Source organism: Diospyros lotus, chromosome 2 (genome assembly GCF_014633365.1).
Source record: "Diospyros lotus cultivar Yz01 chromosome 2, ASM1463336v1, whole genome shotgun sequence".
NCBI lineage: Eukaryota > Viridiplantae > Streptophyta > Magnoliopsida > Ericales > Ebenaceae > Diospyros > Diospyros lotus.
In genome coordinates, this window is record NC_068339.1 from 11,212,679 (window position 1) to 11,234,066 (window position 21,388).

At 35.7% G+C, this 21,388-nt stretch overlaps 1 protein-coding gene across 1 annotated transcript in view; it reads left to right on the forward strand.

Moving 5' to 3' along the window:
* The first annotated feature begins 15,615 nt into the window (after positions 1-15,615).
* The window catches only part of LOC127794915 (disease resistance protein RPM1-like), a 55,616-nt gene continuing 49,843 nt past the window's right edge, over positions 15,616-21,388 (forward strand). The window contains exons 1-2 of the mRNA XM_052326217.1: positions 15,616-16,137; positions 18,211-19,444. Of these exons, the coding sequence (XP_052182177.1) occupies positions 15,758-16,137; positions 18,211-19,444 (1,614 nt within the window). The 5' untranslated portion in view covers positions 15,616-15,757. The remainder of the gene's footprint in view (positions 16,138-18,210; positions 19,445-21,388) is intronic.

Sequence of the window (21,388 nt, forward strand, 5' to 3'; positions counted from 1 at the left end):
CCTCTTATAAAAAATATATATATAAAAGTGAGACTTATATGAATAAGATTCATATATATATAATTTTATTTTTTATTTTTTTTCATATGTATACATGTGAGTCTTGCTTATATATATATTTTTATAATAGATGACGTGCCACATTAATAATGACACATGTCTCTCAAATTGATTTTAGGTATTAAATAAAATTATATTCAATTGACTCAATTGGGATATAATTGTTAAAATTAAAATGTTTGAATAAATTTACAAATTCATAAAAAGATTTTGAGTTTTTTTTTGCTATCTGTCCTTATTTGAAATATTTAGTTGTGAAGCGCAACAAACAATTTCAATATTATTTGGTCAGGTCCCAAATTAGATGGGAAACTTGATTATGATTATTGGCAGATTTTGATGACTCTGCGTGCATCTAAAAGCTCAAAATCTTTGAAGCTTTGTTGATCTCTAGAAATTTCAGACGGATCTAATACAAATTCTCAATGTCGATGATATCAACTTTGGTTGGGACAAATACATTTTAAGGCGTTGATTATTCAGCATTTGACAAGATAGATAGCCAATGCCAAGACAGCCAGCCGAGGCATGAGATATATTGCAATTGTCATATACAGAGGTTGATCGGCCGGCATAGGAATCCAAGTTGAGTCCTCCCTCACGAAGAGAGTATGATAGCTGTGACATGACTATTTCAGAAACAGTTGAGCAGTGGTTTTTCTAATCTTATCGATTGAAAAATTAGAGAAATCAATTGAAAAGGCTTTGAAGAGTCTACTTAATTTGAATACTGCTAAGATCAATCAAAGAAGAGGATCCGATAGAAGCCAGGGCTACACCAACATAGGAGTAGGAAGTTTCAAGGGAAGAGGACATGGTAATCATTGGGCATACAATTCCAAGCCAAGAAAGAGGTGGAGTTAATGTCCAGCAAGAGAAATTTTAGTTTTATTGCTTTAGTTATGGAAAATTTGGACATAAGATTGCAGATTGCATGTCCCAAAAGTTTTAACAACCCTCCTGATCAAGCAAAAGTCGTTGAAAATCATGGTGAGAATTTTAATAATGAATGGGAAATTTTAGTTTTGGCTAGCAATGTCTTGATTGCAGATGAAAACACATAATTTTTGAATACCGAATATAACAATCACATGTGTGGTCAAAAGAAACTATATTTCTTAACTAGATGAATCAATTTGTTCCAAAGTAACATTTGGCAATGATTTTGTCGACGTTCAGAATCGGTCGATCGTGATCCGTCAGCCCGCACTGAAAGAATAAACACAAATACAAAGGAAAGAAACAAATAGAACAAATGACAAGCTGCACGCAAGAAAGTTTTACGTGGTTTGACCGAAATGACTCTTAGTCCACGACTGTTCTCTAGTTATTCCGATTGAGTAACAGTATATTATTATTTGTCCTCTTCTTTTACAATAGTTTTTCGACCCTTATTTATAGTGTGAGGTGTTTACAATTTAAAAATTTTTTCAAATAGGAAGATAAGATCACGTTAATTGAGTTTCCTTATCAGTTCTCCGTAGTTAGGAACGGATTCCGCTTTTGTGACGATTTGATTTATTTTGAATTAGGAAGATTGACTTGTTCTTTGTTAGGCTATGATGGGTTTCCAATAAGCTTGCGAATGTCGTGTTGAGCGAGTTGAGTAAGCTCGCGAAAAATTGAGCATGCAGCTCGTTGCTTACGCCATTCTGCGACCTGAATTTGACGTAGCGACCTATGATTTCAATTCGCCTTGGACTGATCGGGCTTTGGATGATCGGGCTGGCCTTTTGGGCCGTTTTCAGCCCACCCAATGTGGTCTAAAAATACATATAACAGATTTAAAAGTGTCAAAAAATAGGGAAATATCATATTTATATTAGACTAAAGGATAGTTCTCACAATTTTAATTTCTGATGTATTTTATGTTTCTAGGTTTCACCAAAATTTGTCGAGCATGGGACAATGGTTGGAAAAAAAGATATGATAATATGGGCATTGTACCATCACATATGCAAAATGGGAAATTAATAGCAAAGGTGAATATGCCTCCAAACTGACTATTTCCTTTGAAGCTTCAGCATGATGTCTTTCCTTGCTTAAGTTCTATGATTTCTGATGATAATTGGCTATGACAAGCGTTTTGGGCATTTTCATTTTTTTTGGTTTGAATTATTTGGCAAGAAAAGGTTTTGTTTCTGGTTTGCTGTTATTAATATTCTTGATCATATTTATGAGATTTGTGTTTTGGGAAAGAAACACACAGAATCTTTTCTTGTAGAAAATCTTGGAGAGCCAAAAATCAATTGATGATTGTTCACTTAGATTTATGCATTGTAGAAGTTCCATCACATCACATGGAGGCATAAAGTATTCCATCACTTTTATAGATGATTAATTTGTTAAAAAAATATGAGTTTATTTTTAAGACAAAAATTATAAACATATGATGTTTTCAAAAAATTCAAGTTGTTTATTAAAAAACAAAGTGGTTGCAAAATCAAATTTTTGAGAATTGACAAAGGCTAAAAATATCTTATTTGTAATATTTTTTTTGATGAGCTTGGGTTTAGTATCGAATGACAACTAAATGCTTTATGTAATACCCGAGAATTTCCAAAGAAGTCAAGAGTAAATTTTCTTGGGATAAAAGTGAAATTTCAGATAAATTGAGGGTATAAGGGTAATTTATTACCGTATAAATGTCCAAATTGATTGTAAGAAGTACTTTAGAGCTGAGATGCCAAAGAAAAATGATGTGGCATTAATGAGAGTCCTGAGATAGGATTTATGGTATCGAAAGAAATCAGATCGGGAACAGTTTTCGGTACAGCTAAAATATAACTGCCATTTAGGCTGCAAAACCGAATCTTTATAGGAGACTTCCGAGAAATCAACGAAAACTTGAGGGGATTTCAATTTTTCATAAGAAATAACCCTTCAGTGATTTCAGGAAGAAACAAAAGGGTTTAGGGCCAAAACGAATTTTCGGGCCTAAGTGCAATTTTTTAAAATTGTCAAGAGGTCAAAACGATATTTTTTTTTCAGAATCTTCAGGGGTTAAATAGATGTTTTAGGACTTGAAGATCTTAAATGCAATTATGAAAAGTTTAGGGGCTAAGTGAAAAGGGCCAAAAAGGTAAAAGCCAAAAGTTTGGCCAATGACCAGCACATGGCCGGTCGGCCACAGCCAATTTTGGCCACAGAGTTGCACGAGGGATGGTCGAGGGAGCATCTTTTGTAAAGGCTTGGGCCGACAACGGCCAGGGTTAGTCGAAAAAGCAAGAAAAAGCAACCGAAAGTGGGCGCGCGATCGAATACATGCAAATTACTTTTGATTGTCGGATAAGGCTCTCTCAAGGTCGATCTAGGGGAGGTAGAGACTCCTAAGGGGTTGGGTAAGGCGGCCAAGGGCTTTTGGATGCTTGATTTCGCCTATAAATAGGCGTTTATGAAGACCAAAAATTTCAAGAGTTGGAGCTTCAAATCGAGGCTGATTTCGAACGAATTAAGGTTCCAAAATAAGGGGCTTTTGTTGCCCATAGCTTGAATAGAAATTCTGGAAAGTTTGAAGAGTTTTGGTTGAGGTTTGGTAGGGTTTCGAGCTTCGCCGGAGAAGGAGACGATCCGCCTAGGCCGAGACTTCAAGTGGTTGGTCAGAGGCTCTCCGGTGCTCCTTTCGGGCTCAAACTTGGCCATTTGGATCGACTCAAAGAGAGCTACAAGATGGCATCAGAATCTCCAATCTCTGGTGTGCCGTGGTTGGGGAAGATGACCGGCGCGTGGCCTGCACGCGCTGGTCATCATGCGCAAACCACGCACCAACGCGTGAGGGCGCGTGGATGCTTGGAAAAATGTGGAAAAAAAATGCCCAAAAATTGAGAAAAATATGTTACAAGGGTTTGTGTAAAAAGTTTTAGTGTTTGCCTTCCCGATATCTCGATTTTTACATCAAATAGCCTCGTTTTGCGTAAAACACAACATCCAAATAAGTTCAGTAATTTTCTTTTAAAGTTCATATGATATTATGAATTGTTGTAGGAATAGATTTGAGAAAATAGTCTTGGTGGTATTTATTCGAATTTTTAGAAGGCAAAATGGAAGAAAATGAAGAAAAATAGGAAGAAAGTGGAATATTGAGATATTCAGTGATTAAATATGCTTTTTATGAATTATGTGCTCGAGGAAAAGTGATTAGTGCAACTTTCAAAAATTGGCATGAAAATCGAGGTTGAGCACGCATATTGAGGCAATGCACGCTTTTCGAGAAATTCGAGTTTATCTCTAAAGGTGAATTGTCCTATCCTATATGATATGATTGTTTATTATGCATGATATTTATGAATGATATGATTGCCTATACATACATGATATTTATGAAAGATATGATTCATTTTGTCATATTGCATGGAAAGTTATGATAATTGCATGGTATGATATTATTGTCATATTGATATTTGTGCATGAGAATGGGATGTCACCCTAAGATTGTAGTCGTAATTCTCCAAGAGCAATTGATGGAACAACGTTAGATTTATCTTGCAGAGGTTCGGGATTCTGCCTAGGGTTTCGTGCTGGGCTAGGTCTAGGAAGTTACATTAGGGCAAATGTTTGTTCATATATTTGTATCATCCATTTGTGTATCATGTTTTTAAACCCTCACTAGAAGATTCATCTTCTAATTAGGTTATGGCCTTGGAACATTCAAATGTTCCAGTTAGGACTTGCAGATATGGCAAGGAGATGATTGAAACGTAACGGCACGTGATGACGTGGCCGATGGGTTTGACGAGTTGTCTCGGTATTTGCTTCCTCATGAGGACTCAAGATATATTATTATATTGATGATCATGTATAATTGTTATGGTTTAATGTATTTTTGAGGTACTTAGTTGTTATCTCTTGATGATGAGTCTCCATGTAATTAAGTATTTGAAGATGTAATGGTACAGATTCTTATTTTATGATCAAAGTGGATTTCGATTATATACCATATCAGGTTTCGATTTTAAAGCTTCCGCATTTATAATGATTGTCTGTCTTAACTTATTAATTTTTGTTTAATATGCTGGGAAGGTAGAACGGGATTGTTGGAAAATAATTTATATTGAAAAAAATATATATATTTATGAAATTTCTAAGTTATTTAACGCTTGGGAAAAGTAAGGCATTACATTCTACACAAGAAAATGATGTGACTAAAAGAAAAAACAAAATTATCATAGATATAATGGGACGTGAGTTAAAATTCAAAAATATGGCTAAATATTTTTAGGAGAAACTATTTTTTGTACTATTTATTTATTAAATATGGTGCCTACAAAAAGGTGCTCAAGACAAAATATTTGAGAAAGCTTGTAGTGGAAGATGGCCTTCTACCCAACATTTCCAAAACCTTTGGTTGCATAGCATATGTACCTGAAAAAAATCTTGATGATAAAGATGAGAGAAGTGCATTTTCATTGGTTATTGGGAGACATCAAAGGACAAGCAAGGCGTTTGGGATTGGTCTAATAAGGAAGAAAAGTTCTCCATTCGGTCCACACTCCCAACGCAACAATAACACGAGCGCCACATTCCAACTCGTTTGTAGGATTATGTTTGGGTAATAATAATAATAACCTATCTAATGGGAAAAAAAAAAAAAAAACTGTTCAATTTGCTCTTTTTGCATATTGTGATCCCATATCATTGAGGAAGTTGCTAATGATGCCCATCAGATAGGAAACAATTCATGTTATTGAAAAGAACGATACTAACTTACCTCCAAGAAAGAAGTCAATTGGTGTCAAATGAGTTTACAAGAGAAAATACAAGTTGAATGGTGAAATTAATCATTTCAAGGCAAAGACTAGTAACAAAAGGTTACAAGAAAAAAACGAATATTAATTATTTTGAAGTCTTTGTCCTATTTAGCAGACTTGATATAGTGCATATGTTTATTTCTCTTGCTGTTCAAAATAATTCAAAATTATATCAAATGGATATTAAATATGCTTTCTTAAATAGCTTTTTTTGGAAAAAGAAATATATGTTGAGTAACCTGCAAGTGATGTAAAAAAGAGGGAGGAGAATAAAGTATACAAATTGAAAAAATCTCTGTATGGTTTAAAGTTGACACCAAGGGCATGTATGGTATACTTGCATTGATTCCTCTTTTATTGAGCATGATTTTGTGAGATGTCCTTGTAAACATGTTTTATATGTTAAATGTAGTGAATCAGTTGATATTCTCATACTGGGAATAATTCAAGGTTGATCATAGAGTTTGGGGGCTTTGATTAACAAATTTGAGATGACAAATATGGTCTTACGTGCTATTTTATTGGGCTTGAAGTTGATATCTTAAAAATATTCAAAATTTCAAGCCAATTTTAACTCCAATAACTGAAAAAATGAAGTTGGCAAGACATGAAGCTAGTAAGAACGTGAGTTACAGCTTCTAAAAGTTTGATTGGGGCTTTGAGATATTTGATTCCTACTATATGTTGGATATCTTTTTTAGAGTTAGATTACTTAGCAAATTTATGGAAGAACCAAGAGAATTACACTGGAAGGCAACCAAACCAATTCTAAGATATGTTAAAGGTACAATGAATTATGGTATTTTTTACTCTGCTAATAATGTTGTAAAACTTGTTAGTTATACAGATAGTGATTGAATTGGTGATATTGAGACTAGAAAAAGCACACCAAGCTATGTCTTCATTTTGGTTTGGCTATATTATCTTGCTCTTCTAAAAAGCAATAGGCAGTAGTTCTTTCGATTGCAAAAGTAGAGTATATTGCAACAAGAAGTTTGTGCTCCTCAAGCAGCTTGGTCAAGGCAAATTTTGGAAATTTTGCAACGCGAACATGATGGACGGACTACATTGGTTTTCTATGATAGCAAGTCAGCAATTGCATTATTCAAGAATCCAATCTTTTATATTCGATGCTCTTCGTCTCTTCAGAGTTACGCTCTTCATCATGTCTGGTGACTTTTAAAAGATCAAACCTTTTTTTCTCATCGAGCAATCACTTGTTTGCTTTTATTTTTGCTTTTAGAGGCTAGTTATTGTGACCCTGGAGTCTCATGCTTAATTTTAGTATCTTCGAGTTTGGATGTTAGTTTTGATTTTTTTCTGACTATTGTATATATCTTTAGTTCTTTTCTTATTTTTTTATTTCCTTTTATTTTTATTTTTTGACCCAGAGGGTGATCGTTGCTATGTCTTTGCCTTTGATTTTCTTTGATGATTCGGAGTATCCCTTGACCTTAGTTTGTAGCCGTTCTGGCATTATTCTTGTTTTATTGATTCTTACAAAAAATATATATATATATTTTATGTTCGATGCAAGCATATAGAAATAAATATCACAAAATTCAAGAGTTGGTTGTTGTTGTTGCAAAAAATACAACAATTAGAATTTGTATGAAGAGGAAAGAACTACAATAGAAGATTTCGGTATCGCCAGGAGTCGACCAACTCGAGGTCACAGCTCCTCGAAAATATCTTTTTGAAGGATCTTTCTGTGAGGATCTAGGGCTTCCCGAAAGGGTATTTCCAAAAGGATTTTGGGGTCCTCGAAAGAGTCTTTTCAAAAGGATTTGGGCTTCCCAAAGGGGTCTTTTCGAAAGGATCTAGGCTTCCCGAAAAGGTCTTTCTGAGAGGATCTACTTGTGGCTTTTGGAAAGAAAGGGCGATGAAGACTTTCGGAGAAAGTTTGGGGACTTCTCTCGAAGTGGACAATAAGGGCTTTTGGAAAGAGTTTGGGGCCTCTCTCGAAAAGGATAATGAGGGCTTTCAATGAGAGTTTGGAGGCCTCATTCAGAAAGGACAATAAAAGCTTTCGGAGAGAATTTGGGGCCTCTCTTAGAAAGGATAGTGAGGGCTTTCGGAGAGAGTATGGGGCTTCTCTCGAAAAGGACAATAAGGGCTTTCGAAGAGAATTGCGAACAACCCAACAAAAGGTCAAAAGGCTTGCAAAAGTTTTCTCCCACGAAGACTTTCTAATGCTTAAGTCAAATAACCGAAAGGAAATGTGTTGCGAAAAGAAAAATCGTCTTTTTGAGTGCTGTCATTTGGCTTTTATAGGTGCCAATGGATCTGGGGGCATCTGCAAGTATGCTCTACTCTTTTTTCGAAAAGAATGATCTATCTCCTTCTTGAAAAACTCCTTTCTGAAAAAGGTCTTTTCAACAAGACAATCTTGTTCCGATATTGGGAACCACAGTTGTAGACAAACAGATTAACATTGAGTATTGTCTTATTAATTGTCAAATTACAAATATATTTATGAAGCCATTGAAAATGGAGTTATTTCTCAAATTGAAGAAGACCCTTGGGATGGCTATTACCCCTTGGCTTAAGGGAGGCAATGTGACATTACTAAAACCAAGTTAAAATTGTAGTTATCCTAGTGGAGTACAGACAGAAGAGTTAATAGCACTTGTGATATGCGTGGGGATGTCACACTTTGACAAACTAGACTAGATAGTTATTTGTTTTTTTTTTCTCTATTTATGTTAAAATAAATCTTATAAATTTGAATGTTTTGATGTGTTTGAGAGTTTTTAGATTATAAAATTTGAGAATTAAGATATAATCCAAGTTTAATAAAGTTAACAAAAGTTATTGTGATTGCTAATACACCAAGCTTAAATCCATAACTTTTCAACCATAAATTATCATTAATATTAAGACCCTCACTATCAAATTTGTTTTAGAGGACAATTAAGATGTGTAGTTTGTGTCCCTTAGAAAGAAGGAAAGAAATTATGAAGTGTTAAAAGGAGGAAAGCAACTCAAAATTGACAAGCTCAACCATCAGTCGGTCTTCTCTTACCTACCATTATTCTATCTATAAGTCTAGGGAGCCATATAGGATTACTGACCGAGTTATCAAAAGGGGTTAAAAAGATAAAATTATCCTCGTTTATTTTGTAAATTTGCTCTTTTTCTGTAAGTTTCTCTGTCATCCTCTCTGACTCTGTAATGAAACTCTAAAAACAACTAGTTTACTAGACATATATATATATATATTTAAAAAACAGAACCCTGAATGGTAATGATATACATTTTTAATGGTAATGGCAGTTAAGACTCAAAAGGATCCATCCATCGGAGTTATTAATAAAGGTGTCCTTGTTGGGCCCAATTGGTTGGGCGCTGTGCTTTCTCCAACACTGCTTGCAAGCCAAGTTTAGGGTTGACCTAATTTCTAAAAATCAAAGAATCTCATATATATATATATATATTATATATATCATAATGCAACAAGGAAAAGCATTAAACTATGTATCGATGGCTTCAACATTAATTAATTTTTAATAATTGTACAACTTGCTTTCATACATTTATTAATATAATGAAATGAATTTTTTTCTTTTTTTTTTATGATGATTATAGATAAAAATATTCTTATGATCAATCATAAATTAAGATGCCTAAAAGATTGCATATTCCAAAGTAATTAAAAGTAGTAAAATATAAATAGACATGAGATTCTTCACTTACCCAACCAAGAATAGAAAAGAAAAATCTTCCTTTCTTCTTGTTACACTTGGCGGCCATACATTAGAGAATCTACAAGATTATTATTTATCTAAAGACTTAAAAAAAGACAAATCCTCCTTTCTTTTTCTGGTTGACATGAATTTTTTTATCTAATACCCAAACAACCCAAGTGATCCATTCTTGTAGGTGATTCTTGTTTTTGAAGTTTCAGAGGATGCCTACAATACAATTACATATGTGGCCTTCAACATTTCACCCTATGTTTTGCCTTCACAAGCAAAACTTGGGAACAACCATAAGGTTAAGGTGAAAGACAAACTCCACCAATTTGATGCTAAGGCACCAATTTATTTTAAATGGCAAAACTATCCTTCTCACAATCTACCAACTAGCAAGGATACTAATCAAGCAGCAGCATCAACAACGGTGATGACCCGAGATCCAGTGGCAGTGAATTTCTGGGGGAGCAAAGGGAGACAGACAAGAACGACAAAATTAGGGGTGTTGAAATTCTGCATCAGACCAATCCAATCGATTCAATCCTCAAACTTGAAATAGGAATTAATTATTTTTTTTTAGGTCGAATTTTATCCAGGTCAAAAAATTGATTCATATTGTTATATATATATATATATACACACTAGCATATACCCATGCCTAAGGCACGATATAAATAATATTAAGATTAAAATTCAGTTATAATTTATACATATTATATTAAAATTTGTGAAGAACTTATAAAAATTTTGTTTGTATTAAACACTTTACAAAACTCAAATAAAAAAAAAACATATAAAATTTATAATATTCACTAATATTGCAAATCAAAATATAAAAGTAAGTAAAAAAAATTATAAACATTGAACAAAAAATAGAAATTAAAGTTATTATATACTTGTTAATGTTTTATAATAAAAAGAAAAAAAATACTAAATCTATATAACAAAACATATCAGTAAGTACTCTATAATTTGAACAAATTAAATTACAAATTAAATATCAAACAATACATACCAGTCACCGCCAGCCGTCATGACCGCGGCTATCAACGGGCTGGAAGGAAATCCCAGTTCGCACGGTCAGGAACCTTTGTATTCCTGAATCTTGGGTTCCCCGACCACGCATGGTCGAGAACTCCTTGATTTTTATATTATTTTAATTTAAAAAAACTTTATTGTGCTTAAAATAAAAAATAAAATTAAAATTAAAAAATAAATAAATAAATTCTTTTTAAATATTTGTATCTTTAAGTAACTCAATAAGATAGATTAACCAATTTCACATTTCTTTAAATATCAAAAATTCAATACCTAAAGATAAAAATACTAAATTTCGAATTAAACTTCTTACTTTGATATCATTATTTGAATAAAGTTTTACACTAAAAACAGCATTTGATCATCAATGATTTAAAAAAGAGATTTTTATTTCTTTTAAAATTGAATCATCCATGTCAAATTTTAAATGTCAAATTCTTATATATTAAAACTTACACTGTTAGTGTTTTTCTATTTAAAATTTTTTAAAAATTAAGTATTAAAACTTATATGATATTTCAAAAATTTCAAAAACTTACACTATTGATATTTAAAATACTTAAAAATTAAGTATTAAATGCTTTAAAATTAAATTTTAAAAAAATTAAAAATATCAAAAACTCAGCACCTAAAAATAAAAATATTAAATTTCAAATTAAACTTCCTACTTTAATATCATTATTTGAATAAAGTTTTATACTAAAAATAGTATTTGATCATCAATTATTTGAAAAAAAAAATTTATTTCTTTTGAAATTGAATCATCCATGTCAAATTCTTATAAATTAGAACTTGTAATGTTGGTGTTTTTTTATTTAAAACTTATATGATATTTCAAAAAATTTTAAACATTGTTGAATGCTTTAAAAATTAATTTTTTAAAAATTAAAAATTTTAAAAATTTGAAAAAGAGTCCCCGACCTTTATATTAATTTTTTAAAAGTTTAAAAAATTTTGGAGTCCCTGACCGTCGTTGGTCGGGGGTTCGTCAAACCCCCCATTGCCACAGATCAGGGGCGATGGGTCAACCGCTACCAGTGGCCAACCGATGCAAGCACCGTTGTCACCCTCTTACTGTCATGAGCAACGTTTGTCGTCCGTCACCCCCTGCCACGTGCATATCAAGTGTATGTGTTTGTGTATATATATATATATATACATATGTGTGTGTATACGTATGTGTATGCATGTGTATATGTATGTGTGTTTGGGGGTGATTTGGGGGGGGGGGGGGGGTGATGACATTGGGGCTAGGCCGAAACAACGGAGAGAAGGGGCGACGAAAGCAGGGCTTGGCCGAGAGATGGTGTAGCGAACGACGGAAGGAGAGGCGACGACAATCCATGGGGCGACAGGAGGGGTCGGACCCGCAAAATTCACCCATCAACAATTTCAAAACAACACCAATCAAGGGTTTAATCTAACTAAACCAATACTTATTCTATATTATCCCACATAATATAAATAATTTAAAAATAATTATTTTTACATCAACCAATTTGAAAAAAAAAACTCATCAAAAGCTCACACCTGCATCATCTCTTTGGCTGCCTCCCTAGCACCAAAAATGCCATTTTGGCCCTCTAGCACGCCTATCGAGCTTTAAAATAATTTCTAAATTTTCTATGCATTTCCCCACAACACAAATCTACAGTTTAATTTGCAGTTTAATGTGCCATCCCCTCGAGCTTCAGATTTAATTTGCAGTTTCTACGTATAATTTCCTAGGGCTGCTATTCTGTCTCGCAGCTTCTCCTTTCTCACCTGCTTATACACACACAAACACGCATATATATATATATATATCCCAAATTAGTTCCCTTCATTTATTATTTGTTCTACTATGGGCCATAGAGGGAGAGGGAGAGATTTGTGTTGCCTTCAAAGGTGGTTGGGTTGAACATGACTGAGCCCTAGCCTTCTTAGAGACTTAGATAACCCAGCAATGGTTGTGCTATCACATTGGCACAAACCAACAAACAGTGAAAAACTAAAATGTTGTAATTTCTTTGTTTTTTAATTTTTAATTTTGAGTTTTAAATTTATTTGTAATTTTTTATTTTTAAAAAATTAAAAATACATCCTCTTTGTCATTTTGAAAAATTATTTTTCAAAATAGAAAATTAAAAAACATATTCTCTTTAAAATTTTGAAAATATTTTTTTAATGATATTTTATTCAATAAATTTGATTATTTAGTAAATTAGAAATATTTAATGTTAATATATTATTAAAAAAAATATACATTTTAAAGTTAATGGATTTTGTAATATTTTTTTCCATTATAATAATAAAATATGAATAAATAAATGTATTTTGAGTTTAGAGTTTGTTTTGAATAAAAACACTCAAAATAACTTTTTGTTGTTTAGAGTTTTCTTTATAATTTTTTTTTCAAAAATACATTTTTAAAAACAACAAAGAGAACGCATTTTCATTATTTTAAAAAATTAAAAACTAAAAATGACTTAAAAATAATAAAGAGAATGCAGCCTAAGAATCCGAAATGAATTTTGAAGAAATAACATACAGATTTAATTGACTTGTAGTTTTTTATTTTCTTTTATTTTTTCTTTTCTTTCTTTATTTTCTTTTCTCCTTCCCATCTTCTTCTCCTGCTTCTCCTTCACGCACGACCGAACCACCCGCGCCAGCTGCCTCTGACCACACGTCTGGGCCCTCGCCAACCATCGCTGCGGCTTTTCCCGCTACCGTCTACAGCCCCCTAGCCACCATCGAACACCATCGCGGCATCGATGCTAGCCTCTGATCGCCATCTCTGGCCGCCAAGCATCTAGTATCCGACAACCATTAGCTGGCTATTGAGGCTTCAGGCTGCTATCGTGTCTCCGGCCGCCACACCCAGCTGCTGCATCGGCTTTCCACTACGAGACCAGCTCGTCGTCCGCCACCTCTGGCCGCTCCATCGTCTGTCGCCGCTATATATAATCGACCCCACCAGCCAACCCATGGATGGCCACTGTTCAACCTTCACTACTTGTTCTCTATAGATAGAGAGAGAGAAGGGGTCGGTCAGATAGAGAGAGAGGCAGTGATTGGGTGGGTGTGAGAAAGAGAAAGAGAGGTAAGACAAAGAAGAGTGAGAGTGGACGGAAACTTAAAATTGAAATTCATCCCAACCATTCATGTATACTGAGAATTCATCTCAGACATACATTTTCAAAAAAAAATTTACTTTATTATATAGATATTTATATATATTTATAGTTTATAATAATACTAGTGCGTTGTAGCCGACGGTGGTGTGGTTGGGTCTCTCATCGGCGATTTTTAAGAAACCTAAACCTACCCCCGATTCAATCCGTTTTAGGATCCATCTGATTCGATTGAAATTTGAAACGATTTAGAACATAAAGAGAGCAAAAGCAAAGCTTCTCGAGGAGGATGTCTGTTGTGTGATCTCTTTTGCATTTATAGTCATCTTTATTTAATCTTTTCATTGTCCCCCGGGCCTGGCGACCTTTACCTTGGGGTTTGACGGGCGGGGTTTTTCGGAAAAGGCATAGGCAGTAGTAATCCTTTACTGCGTAAGTTTGAAGAAGGCCAAGGAACCAGTTTTAGTTGCACCCACTGTGATCCAGACGCCTGCGTTGATCTGACCTTATTCTTGTTGGTACGAATCATCGCGTCATCAGTATTATTATTATATGATGATTTTAATATAATATAGGATATGATATGATGTTAAGAAATATATATATAATTACCAAAACCCCAGTTTCTGTTTGAAATAAGATTGAGAAATCAACAAAGTCAAAATTAAAGAATAAACTCGATTGCGGAATTCGTGAGAATTGAGAAACAGTCTACCACTTCAATTAGGATGGGAGTCCCCCTATTTTTTTCCCTCTTCTTTTCTCTTTTTCTTTTACAAATGGAACTTATGGTTTTGGTAAATTGTCCCCAAAATTAAGATTTTTAAAATTTAGTGAATACTTTGATTCGGTCGTGTCACTCAATTTCACTTCCTAGATTTGAAACATATCAACAAAAGTTCCAACGGATGTATAGGGTGGGTGGTCACCCATAATATATAGTGGGGAAATTCTATTGGCAGCCCGAAAAATTACTCTTCACAATCCGTATCCCATCAAATTTTCTACAAATTTTAAAATACCTATTTTACCCCTACACCCAACCTCTCCTCCGATCATCTCTCATCCTCGGCCATCGTCTTGCATATCTTTTTCTCTCCCACATTATATACACACAAATACATACATATAAATATATATATATAGAGAGAGCATGGCCGCGGTCATAAAACCCAACACACACACACACATATATATATATATACACATACTCACACACACAAAAATATGGCCGCGGCCATGAAGATCTTCGCACCTTGTGGTGCGAAGGTTTCTAAAATCCCCGCACCGCGAGGTGCGGGGATTTCTGAAATCCTCGCACCTCGCGGTGCGGGGGTTTCTAAAATTCCGGCACCGTGAGGTGCGGGGGTTGCTGAAACCCCCGCACCGCGAGGTGCGGAGGTTTTCATGGCCGCGGCCATATTTTTGTGTGTGTGAGTATGTGTATATATATATAAGTGTGTGTGAGTATGTGTATATATATATATAAATATGTGCGCGCGCGCACTTGCTGGTTTGTGGGGGGGGGGGGTTGCTGGTTGTATGGCCGCGACCATGCTCTGTATGTATATATATATATGTATATGTGTGTGCTGGTTGAATGGTTGTATGTGTTTGTGTGTGTATATAATGCGAGAGAGAGAAAGAGATGCGAGATGATGGCCGACAACGAGAGATGATCGGAGGAGATGATTGGTTGTGGGGTAAAATAGGTACTTTATAATTTTTAGAAAATTTGATGGGACGCGGGCTGTGAAGAATAATTTTTCGGGCTGCCAATAAAATTTTTCAATGCACCTACAATAGTATTTTTGGTGATGGAATGGCTTAGGCTACAACCACGTATGGGACGGCGAAGATGCTAGTAGAAATTGGGGAATTCAAACTGTGCTATTTAATTTAATAATTTAAATATCGAAGTGTTCGATGTTTAATGATTTACGCTTCCCGACATTAACCAGTGCTAGTAGTGTGGAGCAATCAGCCAATCGCACTCACCACCAAATCAAAGATCAATCCGTGACGCATACGTACCTAGAAAGACCATTCGCAAGCAGGTTCAGAGACGAGACCGGCGGAGAGAGTGGAAAAAGAGAGAGCGATGGCGGATGGCGTGGTGAGCTTCCTGCTTCGCAAGATCGATTTCCTTCTGAGCAGAGAATGGGGCCTCCTGAGCGGCATCAACGACGAGATCGGCGGCTTGAAGCGCGAGTTCGAGGCGATCGGGGCGCTGCTGAGGGACAACGACAGGAGGGGGGAGAGCAACGAGCAAGTCCGGGTTTGGATTCAGCAGGCTCGGGATTTGGCCTACGATATAGAAGATGTTCTCGAACTATGTCGTGTGACAGGAATCGCCCAGCTGTCTTATCAGTTGCCGGAGTTTCTTCAGGGCCTTACTCGGCTGAAGCAACGTCGCTCCATCGCCGTCTTGATTCGTGAAATAAAGGCCAAACTCCGCGGCATCACGCTAACTAGGGAAAGGTACGACTCCATTCTCATTTGATCCAGTATTTATGCTACCGTCAAATATCTGTTAAAAACGTAAAATCATCGTACTCGTAACTGGTAATCAAAGGATTCTCGTGTGAGAGCACGCGAATAACCGTTGGAACATGATTTCAGCAAAAATTTGACAGCAATATGACATCGAAATAGATTTCTAAATATAGATGACGAAATCATAAATTTAAGAATCTCATTTCTTTCTTTTGAAATGAAACTGACTTACATTTAAAACAATAGGAAGGGAAATTTGCAAAAATAGGACGGCCGATAAAAAACTTTGTAAAAATAGGACTTTTAATTTTTTTTTATAAAATTAGGACTTTTAAAGTTGAATGGACTAAAATGTCCCCAATTTAAATCAGCCTACGATTTCCTTCGTCTTCTTCTTTTTCAATAGATATTTTTCCTTCTTTCTCTATTACTCTATATATATAAGGTACATATATATATATATTCATTTATTATTTTTTTATTCTTTTACCATTCTCTATAACCTAAATATATGTGTATATATTATTTATGATTCAAGAAATGTGGGTCTCTCTCATTCTCTCTCTATTATGTATCATATATTATATATGTACTGTGTGTATTTGCATTGATGGTAGAGGAAAAGAGACAAATGGCGGCCATGTACAAGAAAATGAGAAAAACGATTGCAGTAAGGCCATGGCATCGTTGATTGCGGTCGTGACTGATATATTCACTGCGACTGTTTTAGTTTCTTGTCTTGGTCATGACATATATCTTTAACAGATATCTGTTAAGGATATCTGATATTTGTTAAGGATATCGGTAACAGATACCGATATCGGTAATGGATATTAGTTAACAGATATCGATATCTGTTAACCGATATTCTTAACAGATATCTTTAACAAATATCAGATATTCTTAAATTACCTGCAATGGCTTTGAAGGCGAAGACCGACGAAGAAGCAACAACCTTAAATGCTTAGAACAGAGGACGAGCGAGAGAGATGTTCTGATCGGCGAAGCGATTGGGGATGTGCGTGCGAGAGGAAGAAGATGAAGGGGATCGTAAGCTTATTTAAATCGGGGGCATTTTAGTCCATTCAACTCTCAAAAATCCTAGTTTTGCAAAAAAAAAATTAAGAGTCCTATTTTTACAAAGTTCTTCGCCGGCAGTCCTATTTTTGCAAATTTCCCTAAGAAGAATGCCCAATCATTTTAGTAATATTCTTAATATAAAAACTCTGTAAAGTTACATTTTTCCCACTGTAAGGCGCCAACAAATATGTTCCAAGTTTAATCTAGCAAGTTTTATGTTGGGGCCCCATTAGCTACCTAAAAGAATCCTCCTTTATCCAAGATTCCAAGCATGGGGCTCAGGATCGCCAATAAATAGCCCGAGTTTCACACAAAAACACAAGAAAATTATAATATTTTTTATCCACTTGCTCAAAAAGAAAAAAGCTATATAAAACTGATTTACAATTTGTAACAACCCTAGGGTTTGGCCAGGGTTTAGAAAGGAATTTGGTAAGAATGTGAGAACGAAAGAGCAGAAAGGGAGAGTGACAGAACAAAAATTGAGAGAATTGAGGGAGAAGAGAGGAAAACAGAGGGAGAGTTGGGAGAATTAAGAGAAAAACGGTAGTTACTGAAGGGATGTAACAGCCTATCAATAGGCTGTAGATGTAGAGAATGGGGTTTATGAATGAATTGGAAATGTAACAGCCTATAAATAGACTGTAGAACTAGAGAATGGGACTTATAAATGAATTGGAAATGTAACAGCCTATAAATAAGCTGTAGAACTAGAGAATGGGGTTTATGAATGTATTGGAGTTCTGTTTCTCTTAATTCGCCTAACTCTCCCCTGGTTTTCCTATCTTCTCCCAAAATTCTCTTCGTTTCTGCTCTGTCTCCCTCTCCCTTTCTGCTTTTTCTTTCCCGCATTCTTACCAAATTTCTTTCTAAACCCTAGCCAAATCCAAGGGTCGTGACACAGTTATAAAAACTCCCGTACCATGGTCTTCCAAAATAGCATAATCCATGTACTTAATATCCTCCATGCATGTGCAGGTATGAGGGGATCAGTAACACTCTAGTCTCGTCTCCTATTCCTGGCCACCAAAATCAGTCCTACCCCCAACCTACAGTTGCCGCTCTGTATCTTGACGAATCTGAAGTTGTCGGAATTGAAGAACCACGGCACAAGTTGTCAGAATGGGCGGTATCTGGGGAAGCCAAACTAGATGTGATATTCGTTGTGGGGATGGGTGGATTGGGCAAGACAACCCTAGTCAGGAAAGTTTCCGACAAGATTAAGAACAACTTTGATTGCTTCGCATGGATAACCATCTCCAAGGCGGACAAGAACGAGGAGCTCGAGCTTCTACGGACCATGCTGGAGTGCGTATTTGAATCTACTGGCAAACAGGTTCCAAGCTCGTTCCACACCATCAACCAGCTCCAATTGATGGATAAACTCCGGGACTATCTCCAGCACAAAAGGTTTCTAATAGTTCTTGATGATCTATGGAAGAAAGATGTCTGGGAATCCATAAAGCACGCCTTGCCTACTCAAAACCATGGGCGAATCATTATCACAACCAGAAGAGGTGATATCGCTAGAATATGCAGCCACAGCTCTGCCCAGGTTCATAACCTCCAGCCGCTGCCATTAGATAAGGCTCGCGAGCTTTTTTACAAGAAAATTTTCCCATCATCTGGTGATTGTCCTGCTGGGTTGCTAGCCTGGTCAGACAGGATCTTAGAAAGATGCAAAGGGTTGCCTTTGGCAATTGCCACCCTAGGTACTCTACTGTCCCATGCAGAGAGGACAACAGATGCATGGAAGAAGCTACACGACAGCCTTGGGGCTGAGCTACACATGAATGGCCATCTTTCGAGTACTAGAAGTGTGCTGTCTATCTGTTACGACGACTTGCCTTATTATCTGAAGTATTGCTTTCTATACTTCAGCGTTTTCCCAGAAGATTATTTGGTTAAGCACAGGAGGCTCATTCGGCTATGGGGCTCAGAAGGACTAGTGAAAGAAGTGACTGGTAAAACACTTGAGGAGGTTGGAGAGGACTACTTAAGTGAGCTAATTGACAGAAACTTGGTTCATGTTGAGGTGGATTTTGATGGACGACCAAAAACCTGTTGCGTTCACCATCTCTGGCACAAGATCATTCTCTCAAAGTCCCAGGAAGAGAATTTCTGCAGGGTCTCTACTGAAACAGAAATGATCCATGATGTAAAAATCAGAAGGCTCTCTATCCAGAGGAAGTTCAATTGCTTGTCGCAAAAGGTCTTCCCCTGTGCTCGTAGCCTTTTCATGTTTGCCATGGAAGCTCACTTTGCTACCCAGAATATCCTCAAAAGCTTTTGCATTCTGAAGGTTTTGGACTTGGAAGGTGCTCCACTAGACATGTTTCCTCAAGTCATATGCGAACTTCTCCTCCTTCGGTACCTAAGCTTGAGAGATACAAAAATCCAGATGCTTCCAAAGTCCCTAGGTAGGCTTCAAAATTTAGAAACTTTGGATCTTAAGCAAACTTTAGTCACTCAGTTGCATGATAACATACTCAGACTTGAGAAACTGAGGCATCTGTTAGTTGATCACCGCCTCACAGAGAATTTTCCAAGTGCTGAACTGATAAGAGGATTCAAGACATCTTCAAAAATAAGGAGGTTAGAGGCCTTACAGAAACTATCGTATATAAGAGCCGGTAAGAATGGTGGCACGGTCATTCAAGCCCTGGGAAACTTGACACAACTAAGGAAACTGGGAATTGTTGAACTAGCAGAAGAAGATGGAGAACACTTAAGCCACTCAATTGAGAAGATGGTGAACCTTCGTTCCTTGGATGTAAAATCAATCGAGGGGGAGTTTCTGGATCTAAGTGTGGTATCTTCTCCTCCTCCATTTCTTCAACGTTTGTATCTAAACGGGCACTTGCAGAAGGTACCAGATTGGGTTTCGTCATTACATGACCTGGTGAGAGTACGTCTAAAGCGATCCAGATTAGAAAGCAACCCTATTACCATCCTCCAAGACCTTCCCAATCTGATGGAACTCCAGTTGCTTGATGCCTACAATGGAACCAAATTGGATTTTCTTCCAGAAAAGTTTCAAAATCTGAAGATATTACAACTAGAAAACTTGAACATGTTAGAATTGGTGGTGGTGGGAAACAGCTCTCTGTCTAGGCTGGAGAAGCTTATTATAAGCCAGTGTAGAAAAATAAAGCATGTTCCTGAAGGTATTAGGGAATTGGCAAGCCTCAAAGAATTAAACTTGAATGATATGTCAGTGGACTTGAAAGAAATGGTGGCCAGTTCCATGGGCTTGTCAAACACATCCCACTAATTTGTTCTTATTCTCTTCAGAGTAATGGTTGCCGGAAGCAAATACTTTTTTCATGATAGAATCTACTGGTTCTGTGTTAGCATGGGATCTGGATCCGTATTGGGATTTCTTGATCTTTGGGGGACATGGTAGATAAAAAGTCAAGTAGAAAAGTGCATTGGGTTTCATAGCGATAGCAAAGCAAATTTTTATTTTTGTTACCATTATTTGCTTTAGCAAGCAAAAATAAAACTAAAAACAAGGAGTTTATGGACAAGGTTACAAGACCAGCTATTGTGTTTGTAATTTTGTACTTACACCGATTGCCAGGGTACCTTCATTTTTGTTGTGCATATATTAAGCAAAGCTGTCTTTGATTTAGATAATAGTCAGGGACACTCTGAGGACACACCAAATGGAGTGTTCTACTTCATTATTGTTATTATTATTGGTTGAATACAATATATATGTGTCCCTGAAGTGGACATGCTTGAGAACATGCCACCATTTTTAATAGAGTTATAGAACTTAGGGGAAAATGTACAAATATAATAAGTTTTTGGTAAGAAATAAAGTAAATATAAAATTTACTCTAACAAGTAATAACAACTCCAACTAAAAGAATTACATTTTTTTGGGATGTCAAATCATATTTATAGATTCTAATCAATTTAATAGTGACATTATCAAATTATATTGAATTAGTATTTATTTTTTTATATTGTCATTATTATTAAGTGAATGGCATCTTTATATTGAATTATGATCGTGTTAATAAACATGACCAACAAAAATTACAAGTGTTATTCTTTTTCCTCATCTCCATCATGTTCATAGTCTTATTTTACTCAAATCATCATATCTTATGTTTGACTACCTATTTTTTTTTCTGTATTTGTATTT